Source organism: Xenopus tropicalis, chromosome 2, assembly GCF_000004195.4.
Source record: "Xenopus tropicalis strain Nigerian chromosome 2, UCB_Xtro_10.0, whole genome shotgun sequence".
Taxonomy (NCBI): Eukaryota; Metazoa; Chordata; class Amphibia; order Anura; family Pipidae; genus Xenopus; species Xenopus tropicalis.
The window spans coordinates 174,289,878-174,317,087 of NC_030678.2; the positions used below are offsets into that span (position 1 = coordinate 174,289,878).

The following is a 27,210-nucleotide window of genomic DNA, read 5'->3' on the forward strand; positions in this document are numbered from 1 at the left end:
AGTCCTCTATCAAAAGAAAAACAGGATTTATTTTCTCCTTTTGTGTATAAATGTTCTTCTGTGTCAGACTTCCTGCTCTCAGAAAAATACTTCAACCAGTCTGCTCAGTTTGCTCCTCTCTTCCTCCCTTCTCCTGCTCCCCCTCCCATCAGAATTCACTCCCCCTCCCATCAAAATTCACTCCCCCTCCCAACTGTGTAATCTGATCTAAAAGCAGCCAGAGCTGCAGCACAGAAGCTACTGAGACCAAGCTAAAATGGCAGCTGCTATCTTAAACAAACAGAGGGAGCTTCTAGGGCTGTTACTCAGGCATGTAAAGCTTTCTGCAGAATAAGTATAAGGTTCTAGGTGGCACTAATGTGCCTAATCTATTGGCAGTAAAATGCCCAAATGCCTTTCTTTTTCCTTTAATGACATTGTTGTGGTTACTTCCTCTGTGTCCTTTCATCGTCGCTAAGCAGCTTCCATCATTCACGGACCAGACCTTCACCAGCGAATCCAACCCGCCGCTCAGCACCTCCTGCCCCGAAGGGAAGAACTTGCAGGAAAAGACGTCCCTAGTGTGACCTTCCAGCACGCTCTGCAATAACCAAACAATGGCCTCTGTATATAAGGGTATCGGCGGTGTATGGCTGTAATATGATGGGCCGGAGGCAGCCGGACGGGTGATCTATTCATGGGGGGGCTGCCACCTCTCTCTGGGGGTGCTACAGAGAGACAGGGAATTCAGGGATTTAGACCAGAGAAGTATTCAGCTACTTGTAGTTGTTTTGATTAAAGTATGGAGTGCAAGGCTGAAGCTTGAGAACGGATTTCTTATTCTTCTTAGTGTGCAGTGGGCACCCAGATCTAAGTGCCCCCCAGTCTTATTCACCCCTAGTTCTGCTCCTGCATACTGACATGGAAAAGGGGCATCTGGAATTCATGCTCGGTATGGCAGGGGGTAACCTCGGGGAAGCTCCCCTTTCCTACCTTTACTTCTGTATTATGGGTCTCCCACACCTTAAAGGTCTGATCTGTGCTGCTGGAGACTCCCAGGTCCCCTCCGCTGGAGATGTCCAAGTAGCTGACCTGTAGGAGAACGCAGGGAGACACGATGTGAGGAGCAACAAGGAAAGCATTCAAAAACGGGGAGCAGCCCCCTAAGTTTGCTCATAGCCTGTACAGAGAGATACCATAAAACTATGGCACATAGGGATTCCCCTGTACTAAGCACAATTCAGCAGGAACAGCCCCCTAAGTTTGCTCATAGCCTGTACAGAGAGATACCATAAAACTATGGCACATAGGGATTCCCCTGTACTAAGCACAATTCAGCAGGAACAGCCCCCTAAGTTTGCTCATAGCCTGTACAGAGAGATACCATAAAACTATGGCACATAGGGATTCCCCTGTACTAAGCACAATTCAGCAGGAACAGCCCCCTAAGTTTGCTTATAGCCTGTACAGAGAGATACCATAAAACTATGGCACATAGGGATTCCCCTGTACTAAGCACAATTCAGCAGGAACAGCCCCCTAAGTTTGCTCATAGCCTGTACAGAGAGATACCATAAAACTATGGCACATAGGGATTCCCCTGTACTAAGCGCAATTAAGCAGGAACAGCCCCCTAAGTTTGCTCATAGCCTGTACAGAGAGATACCATAAAACTATGGCACATAGGGATTCCCCTGTACTAAGTACAATTCAGCAGGAACAGCCCCCTAAGTTTGCCCATAGCCTGTAAAGAGAGATACCATAAAACTATGGCTCATAAGGATTCCCCTGTACTAAGCACAATTCAGCAGGAACAGCCCCCTAAGTTTGCTCATAGCCTGTACAGAGAGATACCATAAGACTATGGCACATAGGGATTCCCCTGTACTAAGCACAATTCAGCAGGAACAGCCCCCTAAGATTGCTCATAGCCTGTACAGAAAGATATAATTCATCTAATTATTAAAAAGGCATCTAAACATAGATAGAAATAAATAAAAGAAACTTACGTTTTTTCCATGGATGTGGGAGAAACTTGCATAAGGAGACAGAAATGTGCAGGAAATATTCTCCCCGGGGCAGGAAACAGTGATTCTATTCTGTAAGACACACAGGGGAGACAGTGATTCAGTCTCTCATGATACAATCACACCAATACCTGCGCATGGAGACATTTATTTTTAAAGGCAAATTGACCTGTAAACAAAACCTGTATGTAGTGGGTCTCCCCGAGTGAAGGCTCAGTCTTTCACGCTGTCCCCCCACATTCACTAATCACTGATCAGAGACCTCTTTGCACCTCCCAGAATTCCAAGCACAACGACACTTTGTCTGTGGCCAAACCAAGGGGAATTTCACTCTGCCCTGCAGGTTTCTTTCCAACTGCACCATCGGGCTGGCTACTGGCAGAATAGGGGGACCCACAGTGCCCTGGTTGTCATGGTGATACACACGGAGTGGTGCTGATGCAGAATGGGCCAAGGCAGAGTAAGGGCAAGACACTGAACCCCCAGCAATATTACCCCAGGCTGAGGCAGCCATTTCTTCAGCTTGAAACTCACTAGGGGTTATTTAGAAACACTGGGCCAGGAAATTCACCTGCAGTGTTTTTGTTTTATGCTGAACTTGCCCTTTAATCTGGGTGAAACCACCTTGTGCCACACTGAGCCCTGTGACATAGACATGGGCCGCACCTTGGTGACTTCCTGCACAACAAACTCCTCGGAGGCGGTCACTTCCGGAACCTCATCAGAACTTATTCCCTTTGACGTCAGGCTGCCGCGTATCGTGGGCTTTCCTGAAGGGCAGAAAAACAGGGAGAAATGGGGAAAATGAAAACTACAACCCCCGGCCACTTCCCCCCAAACCACCCTGGCCCCGACCTCCCCCCAAACCACCCTGGCCCCGACCTCCCCCCAGACCACCCTGGCCCCGACCTCCCCCCAAACCACCCTGGCCCCGACCTCCCCCCAAACCACCCTGGCCCCGAACTCCCCCCAAAACCATCTACAGACAAGGGGTTGGCCCTTCAGGCCCATTGTACCGGGCACAATGAGCGGCTAAAAGAACCAAACCTACCAGGAATCTTGCACGATACCCAGACTTCCCCCTCAGCCTCCCTGAAAAGTAAAAAAAGAGTGTAAGCGACGGGCCACAAGGCTACACACACACAACTGATAAACGACTGAACATATTCTAAGCCCATTTGGTGTCATTTCCGGCGCCACCGTGCAGCTGATGTGTGTGCCCTATGCTTTTAGTGCAACTGTGCTGCAGTGACCCCTGGGGCTACTGACTGGTTTGGGGGTGGCAGCAACTTTGGGTTCCCCTGTGTCAATAGGTTGGACGGGGCTGGCGGGAGACCGGGAAAAACTCAGTGGGCCCTTGGACTGGGAGTGTGTGGGCCCCCAAGGGCCCCTGTACATGCCCCGCCAGGTCCCCGTCCCTCCCTCCGAGGGTGCATAAGTAGAGGCGATTGGGGGAGGGAGGCCAGCTGGGATTGGGTCTGGCCCGGCGGGGCCCACCATGGCCGGGGGCCCATTGGGTTTTTCCTGGTGTCCCACTGACCCAGTCCGATCCTGCCCTGCAGCCCCCACCGGCCCAGCCTGCTCCCCACCTGCAGCCCCCACCGGCCCAGCCTGCTCCCCACCTGCAGCCCCCACCGGCCCAGCCTGCTCCCCACCTGCAGCCCCCACCGGCCCAGCCTGCTCCCCACCTGCAGCCCCCACCGGCCCAGCCTGCTCCCCACCTGCAGCCCCCACCGGCCCAGCCTGCTCCCCACCTGCAGCCCCCACCGGCCCAGCCTGCTCCCCACCTGCAGCCCCCACCGGCCCAGCTTGCTCCCCACCTGCAGCCCCCGACAGCTCACTCCTCGCCACCCATACGCCTGTGCTCCCCCCATCTGGTAGTCTGGAACTGTGTGTGGGGGGGGGGGGAGAGCAGTATGTGGAGCACTTGGGGCCCAGCACCCCAGTACAACTCTGGGCACAGCCGGACTCTATTCTGAGCACGAGGCAGAATGGACGGAGCAGCACTGAGTGCAACTATGTGGGGCGCAACTGCAGAGCAGTAAGTGAAGGCCCCCTGTGGTGTTGCACTACTGGTACTTACATTGCATGCTCTGACTCTTGAAACAATGTGTAAGAAGTCAGTTAAAAAGCTGCATTTGTTCTGTTTCAGGAGTCACAACCAGCAGTGCAGGGAATATGAAAGCTGAGAATATAAACACTTACGTGCTGTTGTAAATATCCTTGGTGCTACAGCTGATAACTAAATAATTTGGTATATGTGTAACCTTGTTATCAGCAACGGGGGCTCTGAACTCAAAGGGGCTCTTGCACCCAAAAAGTCTATGAAAATGTGAGTTTGGAGCTTAAAACATAAAAACTCACCCACATTCTATTCATTCCTGTTGAATTTTTAAAGGCGTATTTATCAATGGGTGAAAGATAGAACTCACCATTTCATTAATACGCTTCTAATACAAATCCTATAGGGACGAATAGAACTTGGGTGAGTTTTTATGTATTAAGCTCCAAACTCACATTTTTATAAATCTGCCCCTAAACCCCAGAACATTGCTTTACTGCTCATATGCACAGTCCCAGGGGCAAGAAACAAGATGGCAGCGCAGCGCTCACTAGAATGGTACCCCTTTACAACTGGTCACATATTAAATCCACATTCTGCATGGCTAGTAGCAAGGAATTCAAAGGCATGCTGCAGACTAAAGAGATGTATGTGCAGCCATGCAGCCTGCTTCTAAATGAATTGCTAATTAGCCATGCCAGGATGGGGCCGGTATTAAAGGGGTGAGGAGGCAACCCTACTTTTTAAGGAAGACAGGTGTGCCAACCATTGCCCAGGGTCTGTGTTTGGCACACCCCGGTGATTTAGCCTTTTCTTACTACTTAAAGGGTTAATACTCTACCCTCTTGGTCAGTTTAGTGATAGGCTCCAAGGGTTAAATACCTCTTACTTACTTGGGTTTATTTAATGGTTAAATGATTCCCTTTTCTCTGTAATAATAAAACAGTACCTGTACTTGATCCCAACTAAGATATAATTACCCCTTATTGGGGCAGAACAGCCCTATTGGGTTTATTTCATGGTTAAATGATTCCCTTTTCTCTGTAATAATAAAACAGTACCTGTACTTGATCCCAACTAAGATATAATTACCCCTTATTGGGGCAGAACAGCCCTATTGGGTTTATTTCATGGTTAAATGATTCCCTTTTCTCTGTAATAATAAAACAGTACCTGTACTTGATCCCAACTAAGATATAATTACCCCTTATTGGGGCAGAATAGTCCTATTGGGTTTATTTCATGGTTAAATGATTCCCTTTTCTCTGTAATAATAAAACAGTACCTGTACTTGATCCCAACTAAGATATAATTACCCCTTATTGGGGCAGAACAGCCCTATTGGGTTTATTTCATGGTTAAATGATTCCCTTTTCTCTGTAATAATAAAACAGTACCTGTACTTGATCCCAACTAAGATATAATTACCCCTTATTGGAGCCAAAACAAACCTACTGGGTTTAATTACTGTTTAAATAATTTTATTAGCAGACTTAAGGTAGGAGATACGAATTACAGAAAGATCCCTTATCCGGAAAACTCCAGGTCCCGAGCATTCTGGATAATGGGTCCCATACCTGTATAATACAGAAGTAAGAAGCATTATACAGAAGCATTCTCTCCCTCACAGCATCCTCACTGATAGTTGTGCTTGGCCTTTATCCATAGTATCTGGCTGCCTTAGGGGGGTGCATCCTCATTCTGGGGAGCGCTGCACTAAGGGTTAATGCATTAATACCAATGGGTTAGACAGCTGCTTTACATGTTAGTGAATGTGCATTGCTGAAGCAAAGGGTTAATAGTACATTCAGACCTGTAGCTTAGCAACTCCCCACATGCAAGTGTCTGCAAAGCCCCCCAGACTCTGTGTCTCACCTCAGGACCTGGTCCCAGTCCCCCTGTATGGAGAGCATTGTGGCGGCAGCAGCCATTCTTACATTGTACCACAATAACTATCTCCCTATGAATCACTGACTGCTCTGACTCAAACGGAACTTGATACCTCAGTTGCCCTCTGTGTATTGAGTGGGAGCCAATCAGGGTGCAGCCTGAGCATCAGGCGGAAGGATCTGTCAGAGCGTGCAGCTGCACTAGCCTCAGCACACAGTAGCAAGAGTGTGTTGTGGGGCAGCCTGGGATTTATGTTTAGTCTTTCTGAGAGAATCTCACTGGCACCTAAGCAGGTCCTGACTGGCGATCTGTGGGTTCTGTCAAATGCCAGGGGGCTGTAAGGTGCCACAGACAGTCACTATTTATTGGGCTGGGGGGGCTGTTTGTGCCTCTGGGTACTGGGAATGCCAGGGGGGCTATAAGGTGCCACAGACAGTCACTATTTATTGGGCTGGGGGGGCTGTTTGTGCCTCTGGGTACTGGGAATGCCAGGGGGGCTGTAAGGTGCCACAGACAGTCACTATTTATTGGGCTGGGGGGGCTGTTTGTACCTCTGGGTACTGGGAATGCCGGGGGGGCTGTAAGGTGCCACAGACAGTCACTATTTATTGGGCTGGGGGGGCTGTTTGTGCCTCTGGGTACTGGGAATGCCAGGGGGGCTGTAAGGTGCCACAGACAGTCACTATTTATTGGGCTGGGGGGGGCTGTTTGTGCCTCAGGGTACTGGGAATGCCAGGGGGGCTGTAAGGTGCCACAGACACTCACTATTTATTGGGCTGGTTGGGCTGTTTGTGCCTCTGGGTACTGGGAATGCCAGGGGGGCTGTAAGGTGCCACAGACAGTCACTATTTTTGGGCTGGGGGGGCTGTTTGTGCCTCTGGGTACTGGGAATGCCAGGGGGGCTGTAAGGTGCCACAGACAGTCACTATTTTTGGGCTGGGGGGGCTGTTTGTGCCTCTGGGTACTGGGAATGCCAGGGGGGCTGTAAGGTGCCACAGACAGTCACTATTTTTGGGCTGGGGGGGCTGTTTGTGCCTCTGGGTACTGGGAATGCCAGGGGGGCTGTAAGGTGCCACAGACACTCACTATTTTTGGGCTGGGGGGGCTGTTTGTGCCTCTGGGTACTGGGAATGCCAGGGGGGCTGTAAGGTACCACAGACAGTCACTATTTATTGGGCTGGTTGGGCTGTTTGTGCCTCTGGGTACTGGGAATGCCAGGGGGGCTGTAAGGTGCCACAGACAGTCACTATTTATTGGGCTGGGGGGGGCTGTTTGTGCCTCTGGGTACTGGGAATGCCAGGGGGCTGTAAGGTGCCACAGACAGTCACTATTTATTGGGCTGGGGGGGATATTTGGGCCAGTACAGCCCTGGGTGGGGCCAGTTTTCTAACCCTAAGTCAAAAAAAAAGTTTGGGGGCCTTGGCGTAAATAGTATGAGAATGGCATCATTTTAAATTTAAACCAATGAAATTTAATGGGGTTTACATGATTGACTGTTGGTGGCTCCGCCCACTTTTTCAAACCTATAACTGCAGCCCCCCAATGACCAACCGTGAAGGGTTTGGGGGCCCCAGCGTTAATACTGTGAGAATGGCAGCAGGTGTAATGGGGTTCCATGGCGAGACAGTTACTGCCAGTAATAGCAGGGCCTGCTGGTATATACAGGGGGGACTTGGCCCATTGGTGTTTGTGACATTCCCAGATAAATTGCAGTTGGTCTTTGTTTTTTATATTCTGTGTTTTGTTTACTGATTTTGCCTTTTGTTTCGGAATTTCAGCAGCTCTCTGGGTTTTAGGGCCCATTTTACCCTAGCAACCAGGCAGCGGTGTGAATGTGAGACTGGAAGATAAAAAGAAAGTAATAAAAAGTAACAAGAAAGTTGGAGCCTCACGGAGCAATCGTTTTTGCTGTCAGGGTCAGTGACCCCCATTCGAAAGTTGGAAAGATGCAAAAGAGATGGGCAAATAATTAAACAAATAAAATAGCAAATGGAAAGATGTGGCCCTGTACCCATGCGGGGGGGGGGGGAATGTGTGGGGGGGGGTTGGGTCTCTTTTAAAGGGGAGCTAAAGCCAATTTCATTCCATTTGCATCAGCCTGGGGGCCAGTTAGGGTTAGCTTTGCAGGGAATGTCTATTTGTTCTCTTGGTACTCATGTTATTGGGGGGTCAGTGTATGGGGCATTAGGGTACCCATATATTTATACATTCATATTCGGTCATTTAAGGCGAGATTAGGAAGGAAATACATTTGCTATTATAGATCTACAGGAAATCATAACAATATGTTCAAATGTCTAAACCCTTGTTTGGCGCTAAGGTGGGCCCTGACCAATCATCATACACTGGCACCTAAAGGGTGTTTAACCATTCAATTCACTGTAGATTCACAGCTGATGTCACAGTGGGTTCCCATGGCAACATTGATGTCTTTAGACCACCCATGTGGTCAGCTCATATTGCAAAACCTTTTGCAACTAAGGGCTAAATGCTCAAGGAAGCCTGCAGCTGATGTCACAATGGGTTCCCATGGCAACACTGATGTCACAATAGCAGCTGTGTGTGCGTAACTGTTACAACTTGGGGAAACACTTCAGATTGCTTTTTAGAGCAGAAACGGTAAGTTGTCCCTGCTACGGGCTCCTCCCTGTTACAATTCTAATTTGCACTCGCACCAAAATCTCACCGTTCCCATCATTTTCCCTGAGTCGGAAAATCTCACATGTTTTGATTAACTAGAAACAAATACTTTTTACTCCTAAGAAAAGACTTTTGCTCCTACCAATTAGATTTCATTTCAGTTGTTAAACGTTGCGCTCTACATTGCCCCATATCCCAGCATTTATTTCCATTAAACAAACGGGAATATGTATGTATAAATATATGGGTACCCTAATGCCCCATACACTGACCCCCAATAACAGGAATATGTATGTATAAATATATGGGTACCCTAATGCCCCATACACTGACCCCAATAACAGGAATATGTATGTATAAATATATGGGTACCCTAATGCCCCATACACTGACCCCCAATAACAGGAATATGTATGTATAAATATATGGGTACCCTAATGCCCCATACACTGACCCCCAATAACAGGAATATGTATGTATAAATATATGGGTACCCTAATGCCCCATACACTGACCCCCAATAACAGGAATATGTATGTATAAATATATGGGTACCCTAATGCCCCATACACTGACCCCCAATAACAGGAATATGTATGTATAAATATATGGGTACCTAATGCCCCATACACTGACCCCCAATAACAGGAATATGTATGTATAAATATATGGATACCCTAATGCCCCATACACTGACCCCCAATAACAGGAATATGTATGTATAAATATATGGGTACCCTAATGCCCCATACACTGACCCCCAATAATGGCTGCCTGGGTTTCCTTCACACACATTATTTGCTATGTTTTTACTTACTAATTGCTGTGTTTTTACTTACTAATTGCTATGTTTTTACTTACTAATTGCTGTGTTTTTACTTACTAATTGCTATGTTTTTACTTACTAATTGCTGTGTTTTTACTTACTAATTGCTGTGTTTTTACTTACTAATTGCTGTGTTTTTGTTTCCTTCCATATAACGACAGTAACGACCATCTACCACAATGGCGCCCAGATTCTGTGATTGTATCCTGGACTGTGTGAGAGGTGTCTGCGCACCGTTCAGGTACAAGAAGAAGAAGGTAAGATACAGATTTACACCCGTCTCTGCACTCTCAGCTTCTATCCGTTTTTATTCTTTCCTACTCCTACAATATTAATGTGTATATGAGCCGGAATGAGCCCTTCCGTTACCTTAATTGCATATGGAAATTGGGATTCAGGTTCGGTATTCGGCCGAAACTTTTATAAAGGACCCGGGGCATCCCTAATATAAACTCCCAGAAGCCTCCCTGGCCCATGGAAGGAACGGTTACTCTTCAATACATACTGTGCGGCATTAGTCCCTTTCTTTGTTCCTTCGTACTTGATGGTTTGGTTCATTTGTATAAAAAACTGACGTTTTTTTTTCCTTTTTAGCCTGGAAAGTTTGCCCATATGGAGACGGTCGTTTACGTAAGTAGAAAACACCAGATATAACTATTTGTGAGTAAATGGGCTGCTGGATCAGGGTCTGTGTGTATAGGGTACTTAGCGGCTCAGGGGGGGTTGCAGGCATTGCATCGGTAGTTACTGATGGGCTTATTATTAGTTTATCATCAGTAATAGATAATAAGGCGTGGCCATGTTGCCAAGCAACCGGATCTTCTCCCGATACCCCCCACCTACGGGTGGGCAATATTGGGAGAATCCAGGCTAATTCAATTGTTTGGCCCTGGGACCAAACGATCGAATTATAACAACGGGTTTAGGCGCAGTCGGTCCGGGGGCCCCATCAACGAGCCGATGCAGTCCCTGATCCAACTGAATTTTTAAACCTGCCCAATCAAGATTTGCCCGATTTCAGGCCAGATATGGGTGGGGCAGGCCCGCCGGCAGTGCCCATACACGGGCCGATTAGCTGGCGAATCTAAGGGACCCATATCGGCAGCTAGAATCGGCCCGTGTATGGGGACCTTTAGCGATGCCTATGCCTTTCCCAGTGTGGGAGTGCGAAAGATAAAATCATTTGTATCATTGTCCTTTGCGTGTGTTAGTCTGTATGTTACACATCTATTCCAAGGTTTCCAACACTAATAATGTCCTTCTTGTTTTCTTTTTTAGGTGGTAAAGGACGAATCCATAACTTTTCTCCCAACGGGGACTAGTTATTAGGATTCGTAGGTAAGTAGTTAGGTAAGTAATTAGGTTAGGTTTAAAAAAAAAAAAAAAAAAACACCAAAAAAAAAAAACACCAAAAAAAAAAAAAAAACACCAAAAAAAAAAAAACAACCAAAAAAAAAAAAAAATTTTCAGAGGCTCAGTGGAGTCCCCTGCTGCAAGTGGGTTGGTTGTGGGTGGTGCAGCAGGGGGCCCCGCTGACAGGCCCCAACAAAACAAAACAAAACAAACCATTTTTTCATTTTTTATAACACTAATTATAAACTAAACTGGTTAAGGGGATGGAAGGGTTAAACTATGAGGTGAGACTGTCAGGGTTGGGGTTGTTTTCTCTGGAAAAGAGGCGCTTGCGAGGGGACATGATTACTCTGTACAAGTACATTAGAGGGGATTATAGGCAGTTGGGGGATGTTCTTTTTTCCCATAAAAACAATCAGCGCACCAGAGGCCCCCCCTTTAGATTAGAGGAAAGGAGCTTCCATTTGAAGCAGCGTAGGGGGTTCCTCACGGTGAGGGCAGTGAGGGGGTTGGGGAATGCCCTTCCTAGTGATGGGGTAATGGCAGATTCTGTTAATGCCTATAAGAGGGGCCTGGATGAGTTCTTGAACAAGCAGAATACCCAAGGCTATTGTGATACTAATACCTACAGTTAGTACTAGTGGTTGTATTTATAGTTTATGTATGTGAGTGTATAGATTGGTAGGTGTGGGTTAGGTGTGCTGGGTTTACTTGGATGGGTTGAACTTGATGGACACTGGTCTTTTTTCAACCCTATGTAACTATGTAACTATGTAATTTCATTTTTTCTTTTCTTTTTTAGCTTGTAAAGCATGAATCCATGACTTTTCTCCACACGGGGACAAGTTATTAGGATTCTAAGGTAAATAGGTCAATTAGGTTAGGAAATAAAAAAAACAAAAAAACAACAAAAAACAACAACAAAGCCACAACAAAACAAACAAAAAAAAAAAAACATTTTATTCAGAGGCTCAGCGGAGTCCTTGCTGCAGTGGGTTGGTGTGGGTGGTGCAGCAGGGGGCCCCGCTGACAGGCCCCAACAAACAAAAAAATTAAGAAAAACAACAAAAGAACAAAAAACAACAAATAACAACATTTTTTAGTTTTTATAACACAAATTTCTTTTTTTGATTTCTTTTTAGGTTGTTAAGGATGAATCCATGACTTTTCTCCCAACGGGGACAAGTTATTAGGATTCTTAGGTAAATAGGTCAATTAGGTTAGGAACAAAAAAAAAAAAACAAAACAAAAAACAGACAAAAAATAAAAAAACAAAAGAAAAATTTTTTTTGGGAGGCTCAGCGGAGTCCCCTGCTGCAGTGGGTTGGTGTGGGAGGCTCAGCGGGGCCCCTGCAGTGGGTTGGTGTGGAAAGCTTAGCGGGGGCCCATGCAGTGGGTGGGTGCGGGAGGCTCAGCGGGGCCCCTGCAGTGGGTCGGTGTGGGAGGCTCAGCGGGGGCAGTGGATGGGTGTGGGAGGCTCAGCAGGGGCAGTGGGGTGGGTGCAGGAGGCTCAGCGGGGCAGTTGGTGGGTGCGGGAGGCTCAGCGGGGGCAGTGGGTGGGTGCGGGAGGCTCAGCGGGGGCAGTGGGTGGGTGCGGGAGGCTCAGCGGGGCAGTGGGTGGGTGCGGGAGGCTCAGCGGGGGCAGTGGGTGGGAGTGGGAGGCTCAGGGGGGGCTGACAGGCCCCAATAAAACAACAAAATGAATAAAACAACAAATAACAAACATCCCTGTGTGTGTGAGTCTGTAAGGCTGAATCCCATCTCACAAATAGCAATAGCATTTTACTCCCGGATATACTCCAGTATAACACTTTTTTACCACTAGCTCCTCCCTCACGCCAGGCCCCACAAGTGGGTGGGGTTAGGCAGAAATACAACTCAAAGGGCGGGGCAGCGGCTAAAATGTCGGGGGGTGGGGGGCGAGTATAGAGAGAAAAACCAAATGTAATTAAATAAGTGCAATTGATTTCAGCAGAGACAGTTTACAGAATGGAAAGGTCTATAAAGGGGTCATTTTTATTTAAATATAGAAAACACTGTGAGTTGATTCAGCGCTGGGGGGTCTCTGAGTTTGGAATTGTTCAGAAATGCCCCGTGCCCCACTGAGCCCTGATACGGAGCTGCCACAGTGCGTAATGAAAGCCACAATATGAAGCCACAATGTGCCATAAACTGACTGGGGCCTCTGCCCTCTGGCGCCCTCTGTGCATCTTGTGCTTTTCAGCTGTAGTTTTGTAAAATGGGCTTTTTCTTTGGGGCGTGGCCATAGAGTGGGCGGGGCCTGGACATTTTTTGCAGCGTTACATGCGGCAGATGTTTTTGTCCCTCTTTCTACTTTTTACATGTTGGGAGGTTTGATTCATACGGGAACGGCTGGAGCACTAAATATGCCCAGGAACAACATTCCCATTGGCCACGGCCTCGGCGCCAACTTGCTGAGTGCGATTCAACAGCAGCAACATGGACTGTGGGCCGACTCCCTGTCCTGCCCCCAGTAAGGGCCCTGTGCCGAGTATGGGGCCCCTGGGTATAATAGTGTCAGACTGGCAGCAGCTTCAATTGCCCCACTGAGAGGCATTGTTTGGGCTAAAAGGTGAAGGTGGGTGTGTCTATGCCCCGACTGGCAATCTGTAAATCCTAGAAAATGCCAGGGGGGCTGTAAGGTGCCACAGACAGTCACTATTTATTGGGCTGGGGGGGCTGTTTGTGCCTCTGGGTACTGGGAATGCCAGGGGGGGCTGTAAGGTGCCACAGACAGTCACTATTTATTGGGCTGGGGGGGCTGTTTGTGCCTCTGGGTACTGGGAATGCCAAGGGGGCTGTAAGGTGACACAGACACTCACTATTTATTGGGCTGGGGGGCAGTTTGTGCCTCTGGGTACTGGGAATGCCAGGGGGGCTGTAAGGTGCCACAGACAGTCACTCTTTATTGGGCTGGGGGGGGCCTGTTTTGCCTCTGGGTACTGGGAATGCCAAGGGGGCTGTAAGGTGACACAGACACTCACTATTTATTGGGCTGGGGGGGCTGTTTGTGCCTCTGGGTACTGGGAATGCCAGGGGGGCTGTAAGGTGCCACAGACAGTTACTATTTATTGGGCTGGGGGGGCTGTTTGTGCCTCTGGGTACTGGGGAATGCCAGGGGGGCTGTAAGGTGCCACAGACAGTCACTATTTATTGGGCTGGGGGGGCTGTTTGTGCCTCTGGGTACTGGGAATGCCAGGGGGGCTGTAAGGTGCCACAGACAGTCACTCTTTATTGGGCTGGGGGGGGCTGTTTGTGCCTCTGGGTACTGGGAATGCCAGGGGGGCTGTAAGGTGCCACAGACAGTCACTATTTATTTGGGCTGGGGGGGGGGGCTGTTGTGGCCTCTGGGTACTGGGAATGCCAGGGGGCTGTAAGGTGCCACAGACAGTCACTCTTTATTGGGCTGGGGGGGGCTGTTTGTGCCTCTGGGTACTGGAATGCCAGGGGGGCTGTAAAGGTGCCACAGACAGTCACTATTTATTGGGCTGGGGGGGCTGTTTGTGCCTCTGGGTACTGGGAATGCCAGGGGGGCTGTAAGGTGCCACAGACAGTCACTATTTATTGGGCTGGGGGGCTGTTTGTGCCTCTGGGTACTGGGAATGCCAGGGGGGCTGTAAGGTGCCACAGACAGTCACTATTTATTGGGCTGGGGGGGCTGTTTGTGCCTCTGGGTACTGGAATGCCAGGGGGCTGTATATTTAGGGGCCAGGGAACCAAGATGTGACAGCACAGACTATGGGGCGGAGCCTTCATTAAAAGCCAACAGTGATGGGGCAGGTATTCCTGGCGGGTCGGGGCAGTTGGGGCCTATAATGGGCAGATCATAACAACCGGTGATGTCACTAAGAGCAATTAGAACCCACAGTTTTGGCCTCAAAGAACGATAATTTAGAAACAACTGGGATATCACCTACCTGATAATTCTGTGTGAGTCCATGTTCTGCCCCTGCACAGTCTGGTACTGCAGAATGGGAGACTTTGGGGGTATAATCCTGTCAGCAGATTCACCTGTGTAACATAGAAATATGATATATAAATACTTCATTTGTATCAACTTGCCTACATCTGTTCTGTACTAACCCCACACAGTAAGGATAAGGATATTGGGAGTCACTATGGGGTTCTGTGCTGTGCCCATATAAAGGCACAAGGCTGCAGGCTGAGTTATACAGGGAACTCTGAGTATCACTCGTGTATTATAAGGGATAATGTACCCCCTACTGTAAATGATAAGGATATTAGCAGTCACTGAGGGGTTCTGTGCCCATATAAAGGCACAAGGCTGCAGGCTGAGTTATACAGGGAACTCTGAGTATCACTCTATGTATTGTAAGGGATAATGTACCCCCTTACTGTAAATGATAAGGATATTAGCAGTCACTGAGGGGTTCTGTGCCCAATATAAAGGCACAAGGCTGCAGGCTGAGTTATACAGGGAAATCTGAAGTATCACTCATGTATTATAGGGATAATGTACCCCCTACTGTAAAATGATAAGGATATTAGCAGTCACTGAGGGGTTCTGTGCCCATATAAAGGCACAAGGCTGCAGGGCTGAGTTATACAGGGAAACTCTGAGTATCACTCGTGTATTATAAGGGATAATGTACCCCCTACTGTAAATGATAAGGATATTAGCAGTCACTGAGGGGTTCTGTGCCCATATAAAGGCACAAGGCTGCAGGCTGAGTTATACAGGGAACTCTGAGTATCACTCATGTATTATAAGGGATAATGTACCCCCTACTGTAAATGATAAGGATATTGGGAGTCACTGAGGGGTTCTGTGCCCCCCATATAAAGGCACAAGGCTGCAGGCTGAGTTATACAGGGATCTCTGAGTATCACTCGTGTATTACAAGGGATAATGTACCCCCTACTGTAAATGATAAGGATATAAGAAATAACTGAGGAGTTACATGGCTATTTAAAGGCAGGGTGAGTGCCTGTATGTAGGTCAGGGAACAATGAGGTGATACCGCGTGACTTTTTTTCGCTCATCACTATTCATGGATCTTGCGCATTATAAGGATATATGTCACTATATACAGTATATTATGAGCGCTTGGGTATTACTAAGGGAGATACAAATATAAAGCTCTGCTCTCTATTCCTGCTACAGGGCCCACAGCCGTTTATCTGCAGTTCTGTTTCTGTAGGTATCAGCATAGGTTTATTTCAGTTACATATGATTCATCTATTCATTATTATGTAATACATTTTGCCAAAACGTTGGATTTTGGGGGCAGCACAGATTTTGCTTCCTGCTTTGCAGAGTGTCACTATATTTTCCTTTTTGGTTTGCATTCCCTAGAAATGTGCCCTTACACCCCCTTCCCCCCAAAGCACTTTGCTGGGGAGCGCCATTTCCCCTCAGGGGTGTTCCCCAGGTAATTGGCTCCTCCCAAATAGTGATAACATTACCAAAGCCCCCTCCAATGCTGGAGTCACCGCTTTATTAGTTTGGCAGCTACAAAAAAAAGAACGTTGCCAGTGAAGGTGACGGCGCCACCACAAGAGCCAACCCACCGAGCAACCGCCTCCTCCCTCACAGCCATTCCGCAGGGCCGGCACCAGTTCTGCTTTTATACCTGCGCGCCACTAGCGTCCTCTCCCCATCACATGATGTGGGCGGGGACAGCTCTAGACACTGCCCCTTCGTGCTTCACCGTCATCATTGGTCGCATGGTTGTGACGCAATAATCGTCATACCACTGATTCCTAACAGGGTAGAGTCCCGGGAGGGTTCCTGTGTATGTTATATATATATAGATATTAAAAGAAGAGATAAAATAACTAAACAGAATAAACATGCGGCAACAGGGCAAATAACGAGAAATTCCCTGATATAAACGTCTTTCTCTGTATTTCCACTTTCATCCGGGAGGCGCCGCCTCTTCCTTTTCTTTTTCCCCATTCCTATCCAGGTACTAAGGTGCTTACAGCGCCATTCTGAGGGTTGGAATTGGAAGCGCAAGAGAACGGACGGCTGCAGTTGGGAGATTCTCCTTGTAAAACGTCACTGTGTATGAGGGAAATATGCGGCCAAACGGGGGCCACAAGTGCCAAGGCCCAGGAGCGCATTTAAATGGTTAGTACCCCCCCCTGCTGAACTCTATACTGGCTGAAGGGTTACTGATAATGCATAGAAGTAGGGTGAATCTCCTGTACCATATACCAGCAGGGGGTAACAGATTGCGCTCAGAGGATATCTCCTGTATTATATACCAGTTGGGCACTCTTATACTGCTCAAAAAATATCTCCATTACTCCCCTATCAGCTCCCCAGTGTAGATTCTTCTGTTCTATGATTATTTCCATGTATCCTTATCAGATTTCCAGAAATGACCCTAAAATGCACTGATTTTGGCTCGGAAGCCCTATCGGCCCTGCGCTGTAGCTCAGCTCCCCTATCAATTGGCTGCTTATTGCCAGTGATGAGAAAGGGATTTTCCCTGTGACAGTTGCTTCCAGCTGCCATAGACACTGTGACAGGGACAATTTAATAGCCGGCATCATAAATCATGAGATGCCCTTGAAAATGCGGAAAAAAAGAGGATTTGTGGGGAAATGTAAATGTAGCTCAAGAACTCAAGAACCATCGATATAAGGTAAGCACCTACCCCACTGGGCCCCTTAGTGTGTGACCCTGGACACAGTCACTTGGCCTCCTAGTGATTAAAAAGTCACTAGACGCCATCATTGCTAGGAGGTCAAGTGACTGTGTCCAGGGTCACACACTAAAAGGCCCAGTGGGGTAGGTGCTTACCTTATATCGATGGTTCTTGAGTTCTAATTACCCCCTGGGGGGCTCTGCTGATCAATGGGTCTCAATTCTAATACCTACCCACTGGGTATCGATACCAGAGCTGAGCCACATTGGTCTAAGCAGGGCTCCCAGGGCGGGAATCAAAAAGGCCCATTGGTGTAAGGCAGGCTCTCTAACCGCTGAACTATCCTTCCTCCTCCCACGACTGACTGAAACACTCAGGGTTACAGCCTGCTGCTTGCCCCAAGCCCTAAATAACTAGGGGGGCTGTTTAACCCTTTTACTGCCAGCCATTTTGGTTAAAGTGGAACGTGTATTGCCAGAAAGTTTTTGAACATTTTGCACTCAATTTAGGGGCCTTTCCTTGGGGGGGACTTTTTACCCTGGAAAACTATATAAAGTGTGCAAAATTAAAAAAAAAAAACAACCTAATATGTGTGCTCTAAGTGTGTGTAAGTGTGTATAATAGTGTAAAGAAAGGGCACTTACCTGGAGTGAAGCTCAGTGTAACTGTCAGATCAATTGTAAGCTCTGCTGTTTTGCTTGGTTTCACCCAGTCTCCAATTCACAACTCTGGTGGGGGCCCCATTGGGGGGTCAGTAACAGGTTAACGGGGATTAGCAGCCTCATTGTTAGGGGGCAAGTCTCTGTCTAACCCTAGAACAATAGGGGCAAAAAGCCTCATTAACATTTTATAAACACGTAAAACACTGATTAAACACAAAGTTGAATTGATATCTTGTATATAAAGCCTTTTTGCCTCACATTTGCATTGTTATGGGAGTTTTAGCTTAATGAATGAGGCAATAATAACATTCTGAGTAAATATATTGTATACATTTTTATTTAAAGGAAAAGTAAAACCTCCCAGGCAAAATTTTAGTTTTAGCAGCAGCGCCCCCTCTGTTTAAAAGACAAATTCACAAAAGAGAAAATTCACAAAAACTGTTTGGTGAATACGGTGGAAAAACTGACAAATCTGTCTCTAATTTTATTCTGTTTCAGTATCACCCCTTTTGTGAATTCCCCCAATAGAGTCTGTGAGTGATGCAGTGGCACAGTTGGCTGTTGACTGGTTGCTAGGGTCCAAATTATCCTAGCAACCAGGCATTGATTTAAACGGGAGGCTGGATTATGAATAGGGGAGGGCTTTAATATAAATATATAAAGCAATAGTAGCAATAACAATACAACTGTATAGTGCATTTGTTATTTTAGATGTTGGGGTCAGTGACCCCTATTTAAAAGCTGGAGAGAGAGGAAGCCGATCCAAGTATAAGCCGATCCGAATATAAGCCGAGGTACCTAATTCTACCTAAGAAAACTGGAAAAACTTATTGACTCGAGTATAAGCCTAGGGTGGGAAATGCAGCAGCTACTGCTAAAGCTGGCCATACACGCACCGATAATATCGTACAAAACCTCGTTTCGTACGATATTCGGTGCGTGTATGGCAAGTCGGTGAGTCAACCGATATCGCAGGAGGCTGCTGATATCGGTCGACTTGCCGATCGGCAGGGTTAAAAGATTTTGATCGGGCGCCATAGAAGGCACCTGAGCAAAATCTGCCTTCAGGGCTGAATCGGCAGAAGGAGGTAGAAATCCTATTGTTTCTCTCTCCTTATCTGCTGTTTCAGCCCTGAATGGTTAGTGGCTGATTGAACGATCTTTCGTGTGACCAGATCGCAAATCGCCACGTGTGTGGCCACCTTTAGTTTCAATAATTAATAAAGGGCACTCAGCGTGACCCCCTGTGAACTCTTCATAAATATAAAATGTTGGCAGCTGCAGAGTAGGGAAAGGTGGATGGAGCCTCAAATAATGAGCCTGGGGTATTTGGCAGGACAGCCTAAGCCCATGCAAAGAACATCAGGGAGAAGAAGAAAATATTGGTGCCGTGCCCCCCAGCAATGTACCCTTGGGCATCCCACGGCTTTACATTTTGCCCACTTGGGGGTGTCGATAAAACCCTGATGACTGATTGGCTTGCTAATATAATGGCCACATACAATTCATATAAATACATTAGTGCAAGGGCTTTGCTTAAGGTGAACATGCGCTTTCATAGCTTTTGGCCTGCTGTTTAATGCTTTTATATATCATTAACCTCTTCTATGATTTCTAATATCCTATTTTATAGTGGAGGCTCATTATTCCTTATATATTTGCCAGTATAAAGCCCTGGTTCCTCTCCGATGATTCTAAATCTGTCACCCGAAAGTAACCCCTTTTTCACCTGTAACGGGCACACTATGGCATCGAGGCAGTTCATTGTCGCAGGGGCAGAACTCGGTCCGTTTGCCTGCTGGGCGGAGCCAGGTATCCCCCAATTTATAGATCCTCCCAGAGGAGCGCTCCACACACAGAGCTGAGATAGAGACAATGAATTATTAATAATCAGCCCTTCGGCGCGCACGCTGCACCCCCCCCACGTGCTGAAGAACTCGGCTTATACTCATGTATATACGGTAATTCAAAAAGTATAACAAAGAAAAAAACGAAGGCCGATTGCAAAGCTGCTTGGAATTAGCCATTCTATATCATAGTAAAAGTTAACTTAAAGGTGAACTACCCCTTTAGGAGATTCCCACACCTTGGGCCCGATTCACGAAAGTGCGATAAAAATTATCGCACGCTTTTTTGCGTTAAATTAGCCACGATAATTAGCGCGCGATTCACCATAGTAATATAGCGTGTGTTAAGTCGCCATATCGCATGCGTTATTTTTCGCGCAACAGCATGCGCTAGTTTTAACACATGCGTTAATTTCCGCGCTGAAAAGAATACGATCGCATGATTCACTATAACTTAGGCGCGCTAAATATCGCATTAGGCTATGCGAAAATTAACTCCTACTTCAGGCAGGCGAAAAATTATAGAAAAGTACAGTACTATAGCGGGGAATCTTTAGTCACGATATTATACAGTACTATAGCGGGGAATCTTTAGTCACGATATTATACAGTACTATGGCGGGGAATCTTTAGTCTGGATATTATACAGTACTATAGCGGGGAATCTTTAGTCGCGATATTATACAGTACTATAGTGGGGAATCTTTAGTCGCGATATTATACAGTACTATAGCGGGGAATCTTTAGTCGCGATATTATACAGTACTATAGCGGGGAATCTTTAGTCGCGATATTATACAGTACTATAGCGGGGAATCTTTAGTCGCGATATTATACAGTACTATAGCGGGGAGTCTTTAGTCGCGATATTATACAGTACTATAGCGGGGAATCTTTAATCGGGATATTATACAGTACAATAGCGGGGAATCTTTAGTCGCGATATTATACAGTACTATAGCGGGGAATCTTTAGTCGCGATATTATAACAGTACCTATAGCGGGGAATCTTTAGTCGCGATATTATACAGTACTATAGCGGGGAATCTTTAGTCGCGATATCATACAGTACTATAGCGGGGAATCTTTAGTCGCGATATCATACAGTACTATAGCGGGGAATCTTTAGTCGCGATATCATACAGTACTATAGCGGAGAATCTTTAGTCGGGATATTATACAGTACTATAGCGGGGAATCTTTAGTCGGGATATTATACAGTACTATAGCGGGGAATCTTTAGTCGGGATATTATACAGTACTATAGCGGGGAATCTTTAGTCGCGATATTATACAGTACTATAGCGGGGAATCTTTAGTCGCGATATTATACAGTACTATAGCGGGGAATCTTTAGTCGCGATATTATACAGTACTATAGCAGGGAATCTTTAGTCGCGATATTATACAGTACTATAGCGGGGAATCTTTAGTCGCGATATTATACAGTACTATAGCGGGGAATCTTTAGTCGCGATATTATACAGTACTATAGCGGGAATCTTTAGTGGATATTATACAGTACTATAGCGGGGAAATCTTTAGTCGGGATATTATACCAGTACTTATAGCGGGGGAATCTTTAGTCGCGATATTATACAGTACGATAGCGGGGAATCTTTAGTCGCGATATTATAACAGTACTAATAGCGGGGAATCTTTAGTCACGATATTATACAGTACGATAGCGGGGAATCTTTAGTCGCGATATTATAGCAGTACTATAGCGGGGAATCTTTAGTCGGGATATTATACAGTACGATAGCGGGGAATCTTAGTCACGATATTATACAGTACGATAGCGGGGAATCTTTAGTCGCGATATTAATACAGTACTATAGCGGGGAATCTTTAGTCGGCGATATTATACAGTACTATAGCGGGGAATCTTTAGTCGCGATATTATACAGTACTATAGCGGGAAATCTTTAGTCGGGATATTATACAGTACTATAGCGGGGAATCTTTAGTCGTGATATTATACAGTACTATAGCGGGGAATCTTTAGTTGTGATATTATACAGTACTATAGCGGGGAATCTTTAGTCACGATATTATACAGTACTATAGCGGGGAATCTTTAGTCGGGATATTATACAGTACTATAGCGGGGAATCTTATCGGGATATTATACAGTACTATAGCGGGGAATCTTTAGTCGGGATATTATACAGTACTATAGCGGGGAATCTTTATTCGGGATATTATACAGTACTATAGCGGGGAATCTTTAGTCGGGAATTATACAGTACTATAGCGGGGAATCTTTAGTCGGGATATTATACAGTACTATAGCGGGGAATCTTTAGTCGGGATATTATACAGTACTATAGCGGGGAATCTTTATTCGGGAAATTATACAGTACTATAGCGGGGAATCTTTAGTCGGGAAATTATACAGTACTATAGCGGGGAATCTTTAGTCGGGATATTATACAGTACTATAGCGGGGAATCTTTATTCGGGATATTATACAGTACTATAGCGGGGAATCTTTATTCGGAATTAACAGTACTATAGCGGGGAATCTTTAGTCGGGATATTATACAGTACTATAGCGGGGAATCTTTAGTCGGGATATTATACAGTACTATAGCGGGGAATCTTTAGTCGGGATATTATACAGTACTATAGCGGGGAATCTTTAGTCGCGATATTATACAGTACTATAGCGGGGAATCTTTAGTCGCGATATTATACAGTACTATAGCGGGGAATCTTTAGTCGGGATATTATACAGTACTATAGCGGGGAATCTTTAGTCGGGATATTATACAGTACTATAGCGGGGAATCTTTAGTCGGGATATTATACAGTACTATAGCGGGGAATCTTTAGTCGGGATATTATACAGTACTATAGCGGGGAATCTTTAGTCGGATATTATACAGTACTATAGCGGGGAATCTTTAGTCGCGATATTATACAGTACTATAGCGGGGAATCTTTAGTCGCGATATTATACAGTACTATAGCGGGGAATCTTTAGTCGGATATTATACAGTACTATAGCGGGGAATCTTTAGTCGGGATATTATACAGTACTATAGCGGGGAATCTTTAGTCGGGATATTATACAGTACTATAGCGGGGAATCTTTAGTCGCGATATTATACAGTACTATAGCGGGGAATCTTTAGTCGCGATATTATACAGTACTATAGCGGGGAATCTTTAGTCGCGATATTATACAGTACTATAGCGGGGAATCTTTAGTCGGGATATTATACAGTACTATAGCGGGGAATCTTTAGTCGGGATATTATACAGTACTATAGCGGGGAATCTTTAGTCACGATATTATACAGTACGATAGCGGGGAATCTTTAGTCGCGATATTATACAGTACTATAGCGGGGAATCTTTAGTCACGATATTATACAGTACGATAGCGGGGAATCTTTAGTCGCGATATTATACAGTACTATAGCGGGGAATCTTTAGTCGGGATATTATACAGTACGATAGCGGGGAATCTTTAGTCACGATATATACAGTACGATAGCGGGAATCTTTAGTCGCGATATTATACAGTACTATAGCGGGGAATCTTTAGTCGCGATATTATACAGTACTATAGCGGGGAATCTTTAGTCGCGATATTATACAGTACTATAGCGGGGAATCTTTAGTCGGGATATTATACAGTACTATAGCGGGGAATCTTTAGTCGTGATATTATACAGTACTATAGCGGGGAATCTTTAGTTGTGATATTATACAGTACTATAGCGGGGAATCTTTAGTCGTGATATTATACAGTACGATAGCGGGGAATCTTTATTCGGGATATTATACAGCACTATAGCGGGGAATCTTTATTCGGGAAATTATACAGTACTATAGCGGGGAATCTTTAGTCGGGATATTATACAGTACTATAGCGGGGAATCTTTAGTCGGGATATTATACAGTACTATAGCGGGGAATCTTTAGTCGGGATATTATACAGTACTATAGCGGGGAATCTTTAGTCGGGATATTATACAGTACTATAGCGGGGAATCTTTAGTCGGGATATTATACAGTACTATAGCGGGGAATCTTTATTCGGGATATTATACAGTACTATAGCGGGGAATCTTTAGTCGGGATATTATACAGTACTATAGCGGGGAATCTTTAGTCGCACAAAATACATTACTAGGTATAATAATTATAGAAAAGTACAGTAAATGAGCTTTTGCCAATAAAATATGGACTTTGCAGTGTTATTTATTCAAGTATGTGTTTCCCCTAGAGTGACGCAGCCGGCAGTTTGCAGGGAAATGGGCATTTTTAATACAGTAATTTTACGAAAGTATTGGCGTGTATGGCTAACATGGCGTGCTTTCATTCGCGTGACTATTTATATGCGGCCACAAGTGATGAAATGTTTTGCCAGGCATGGATTCGCAGCGAATATTTGGACGTGCGGCGAATTTTTCCGCGGCGAATTTTTTCATGTGTTTCGCAAAACAATCCGCCAATGGCAAAATGCATAAAAAAATTTGCCACGCGAAAATTCGCCACGCAAAAATTGACACAGGCTTCAAAACATAATAGTCGTGGGCAACAATTTTTTTGCCCGCACAACATTTTTACCATTTCGGGGATCTTTCCAAAGATTTGCTAAATATTTAGTCGCACAAAATACATTACTAGGTATATTTTGGCGATTTCTTTGTCGCGACTTTGTAATCTGGCGACTTTTTGAAGCCTGTGTCAATATTTGGACGTGCGGGGAATTTTCGCATGGCAATATATATTTTTATTGGTTTTTGTTTTTTTTTTTGCAAATAAACATTTATTCAGCACCTCTCTAGCACTCTGTGCCCTCCCAGGGCAAAATGTCGCCAGTTTTATGCTGCGATTGTCGCGTGCATAATGTCGCGACAATCAGCGCATGAGATAAATAGCGTGCATGCGGAAAATACCGCGCACGCTATTTATCGCGACAAACCTATTGCATGAAATACAGCGCGTAAAATAGCGCAAGTATGCTTATAGTGAACCGTGCGAAAAGTTGCGAAAACGTGGTAAAATTTTTACCGCACGCTATAAATAGCGCATGTTAAATCACACTTTAGTGAATCAGGCCCAGTGTATCCATGTGTCCCATAGCCAATAGAATATGGAATTGTCTCAGTGTATCCATGTGTCCCATAGCCAATAGAATATGGAATAGTCTCAGTGTATCCAAGAGTCCCATAGCCAATAGAATATGGAATAGTCTCAGTGTATCCATGTGTCCCATAGCCAATAGAATATGGAATTGTCTCAGTGTATCCATGTGTCCCATAGCCAATAGAATATGGAATAGTCTCAGTGTATCCATGTGTCCCATAGCCAATAGAATATGGAATAGTCTCAGTGTATCCATGTGTCCCATAGCCAATAGAATATGGAATAGTCTCAGTGTATCCACGAGTCCCATAGCCAATAGAATATGGAATAGTCTCAGTGTATCCACGAGTCCCATAGCCAATAGAATATGGAATTGTCTCAGTGTATCCATGTGTCCCATAGCCAATAGAATATGGAATAGTCTCAGTGTATCCATGTGTCCCATAGCCAATAGAACATGGAATAGTCTCAGTGTATCCATGTGTCCCATAGCCAATAGAATATGGAATAGTCTCAGTGTATCCATGAGTCCCATAGCCAATAGAATATGGAAAAGTCTCAGTGTATCCAAGGGGGGGGGTCACTATATATAAATATATATTGTGGGGCAGTAATGAAATAGACAAAGTACAGGGAAGAGCGACTAAGCTGATAAAGGGAATGGGCTCAGTTATGGGGAAAGGCTGGCCCAGTTGGGATTGGTTACACTGGGGAAGGGGCAGTTAAGGGGGGGTAGGATCACTATATATAAATATATAAGGGGGGCAGTAATGAAATAGACAAAGTACAGGGAAGAGCGACTAAGCTGATAAAGGGAATGGGCTCAGTTATGGGGAAAGGCTGGCCCAGTTGGGATTGGTTACACTGGGGAAGGGGCAGTTAAGGGGGGGTCACTATATATAAATATATAAGGGGGGGCAGTAATGAAATAGAGAAAGTACAGAGAAGAGCGACTAAGCTGATAAAGGGAATGGGCTCAGTTATGGGGAAAGGCTGGCCCAGTTGGGATTGGTTACACTGGGGAAGGGGCAGTTAAGGGGGGGTTTCCTAGGAAAAGTATTGAATCATATCAGCAATTATTTGCCTCTTCCCAGCTTTCAAATGGGGGTCACTGACCCCGGCAGCCAAAACCTATTGCTCTGTGAGGCTCCAGTTTTATTGTTATTGTTACTTTTTATTCCTTATCTTTCTATTCAGCCCCTCCCCTATTCATATACCAGTCTCTCATTCAAACCACTCCCTGGTTGCTAAGGTAAATTAGACCCAAGCAACCAGATAGCTGTTATAATTCCAAACTGGAAAGCTGCCGAAGAATTTATGAAATAATTAAAAAAAACTACAAGTAATAAAAAAATGAAGACCAACTGCAAATTGTTTCTGAATATCACTCTCTACATCCTACTAAAAGTTAACTCAAAGGTGAACAATCGATTTAGGAGCCTTCTCCCTGCCGTCTCTCCTGGTTGGAGCAAAGATGCTGCTCTTGCTAACCAACTGACTCTCTCACTTTCCCAAAAAGTTCTATTACCCTTAGTATATGGAATTGTCACAAATCTCCCTTGTGTACCATAGCAAATAGTATATAGGAATGTCTCACCATTCTCATGAGTCCCGTAGCCCTTAGTATATGGACATATTTTTCATTCCAACGTGTCCCACAGTCCATAGTATATAGAATTGTCTCAGTGTATCCATGTGTCCCATAGCCAATAGAATATGGCATAGTCTGTGTATCCATGTGTCCCATAGCCAATAGAATATGGAATAGTCTCAGTGTATCCATGTGTCCCATAGCCAATAGAATATGGAATTGTCTCAGTGTATCCATGTGTCCCATAGCCAATAGAATATGGAATAGTCTCAGTGTATCCATGAGTCCCATAGCCAATAGAATATGGAATTGTCTCAAATACCCATATTTGCCATAGGAAACAGTATCTGGAATTGTCTCCCCATTCCCATGAGTGCCACTGCAGTTAGTTATGGAATGTTCTCAACGCTCCCGTGAGTATCATGGCCCATAGTGTATGGCTTTGTCTCAGTGTTCCCGTGTGTCCCTATATGTATATGTGTATTGTGAGAAGCAGCTTACTACTGAGAAGTCAGCCAGTGTCCAATATATATGATTTTTTTCTACCATTATATAGATAATGGTCCCCATGGCTGCGTACAATCCCTAC

General features: G+C 45.5%; 2 protein-coding genes and 1 long non-coding RNA gene across 21 annotated transcripts in view; 1 reads left to right on the forward strand and 2 right to left on the reverse strand.

Moving 5' to 3' along the window:
• Positions 1-27,210, reverse strand: part of LOC100485515 (proteasomal ATPase-associated factor 1) — a 44,565-nt gene that overhangs the window by 15,464 nt on the left and 1,891 nt on the right. For 4 of the 13 annotated variants that reach the window (XR_004221077.1, XR_004221078.1, XM_031896313.1 and 1 more), the window contains exons 1-6: positions 5,944-6,260; positions 3,058-3,098; positions 2,673-2,776; positions 1,989-2,078; positions 973-1,071; positions 430-580 (exon numbers count right to left, since the gene is read on the reverse strand). Coding sequence is in view for 11 of the 13 variants with exons in the window: in XM_031896313.1 (XP_031752173.1) it covers positions 430-580; positions 973-1,071; positions 1,989-2,078; positions 2,673-2,776; positions 3,058-3,098; positions 5,944-5,999 (541 nt within the window). In the remaining 2 variants the exon portion in view is untranslated. Of the gene's footprint in view, positions 1-429; positions 581-972; positions 1,072-1,988; positions 2,079-2,672; positions 2,777-3,057; positions 3,099-5,645; positions 5,785-5,943; positions 6,262-14,715; positions 14,810-16,330; positions 16,551-18,059; positions 18,103-27,210 lie in introns of those variants that run through there. The other 9 variants (XM_031896311.1, XM_031896309.1, XM_031896305.1 and 6 more) reach the window with 9 other exon arrangements.
• LOC105946619 lies at positions 8,053-10,814 on the forward strand. The gene is made up of 4 exons (XR_004221102.1): positions 8,053-8,577; positions 9,586-9,681; positions 10,019-10,054; positions 10,703-10,814. It is a non-coding gene; the product is annotated as an uncharacterized LOC105946619 (long non-coding RNA).
• Positions 18,187-27,210, reverse strand: part of LOC101730808 (proteasomal ATPase-associated factor 1) — a 31,798-nt gene continuing 22,774 nt past the window's right edge. For 6 of the 7 annotated variants that reach the window (XM_031896293.1, XM_031896294.1, XM_031896292.1 and 3 more), the window contains 2 exons: positions 19,807-19,938; positions 18,187-18,227 (listed from right to left, as the gene is read on the reverse strand). In XM_031896293.1, the coding sequence (XP_031752153.1) occupies positions 18,222-18,227; positions 19,807-19,938 (138 nt within the window). In that variant the 3' untranslated portion in view covers positions 18,187-18,221. The remainder of the gene's footprint in view (positions 18,228-19,806; positions 19,939-27,210) is intronic. The other variant, XM_031896297.1, reaches the window with a different exon arrangement.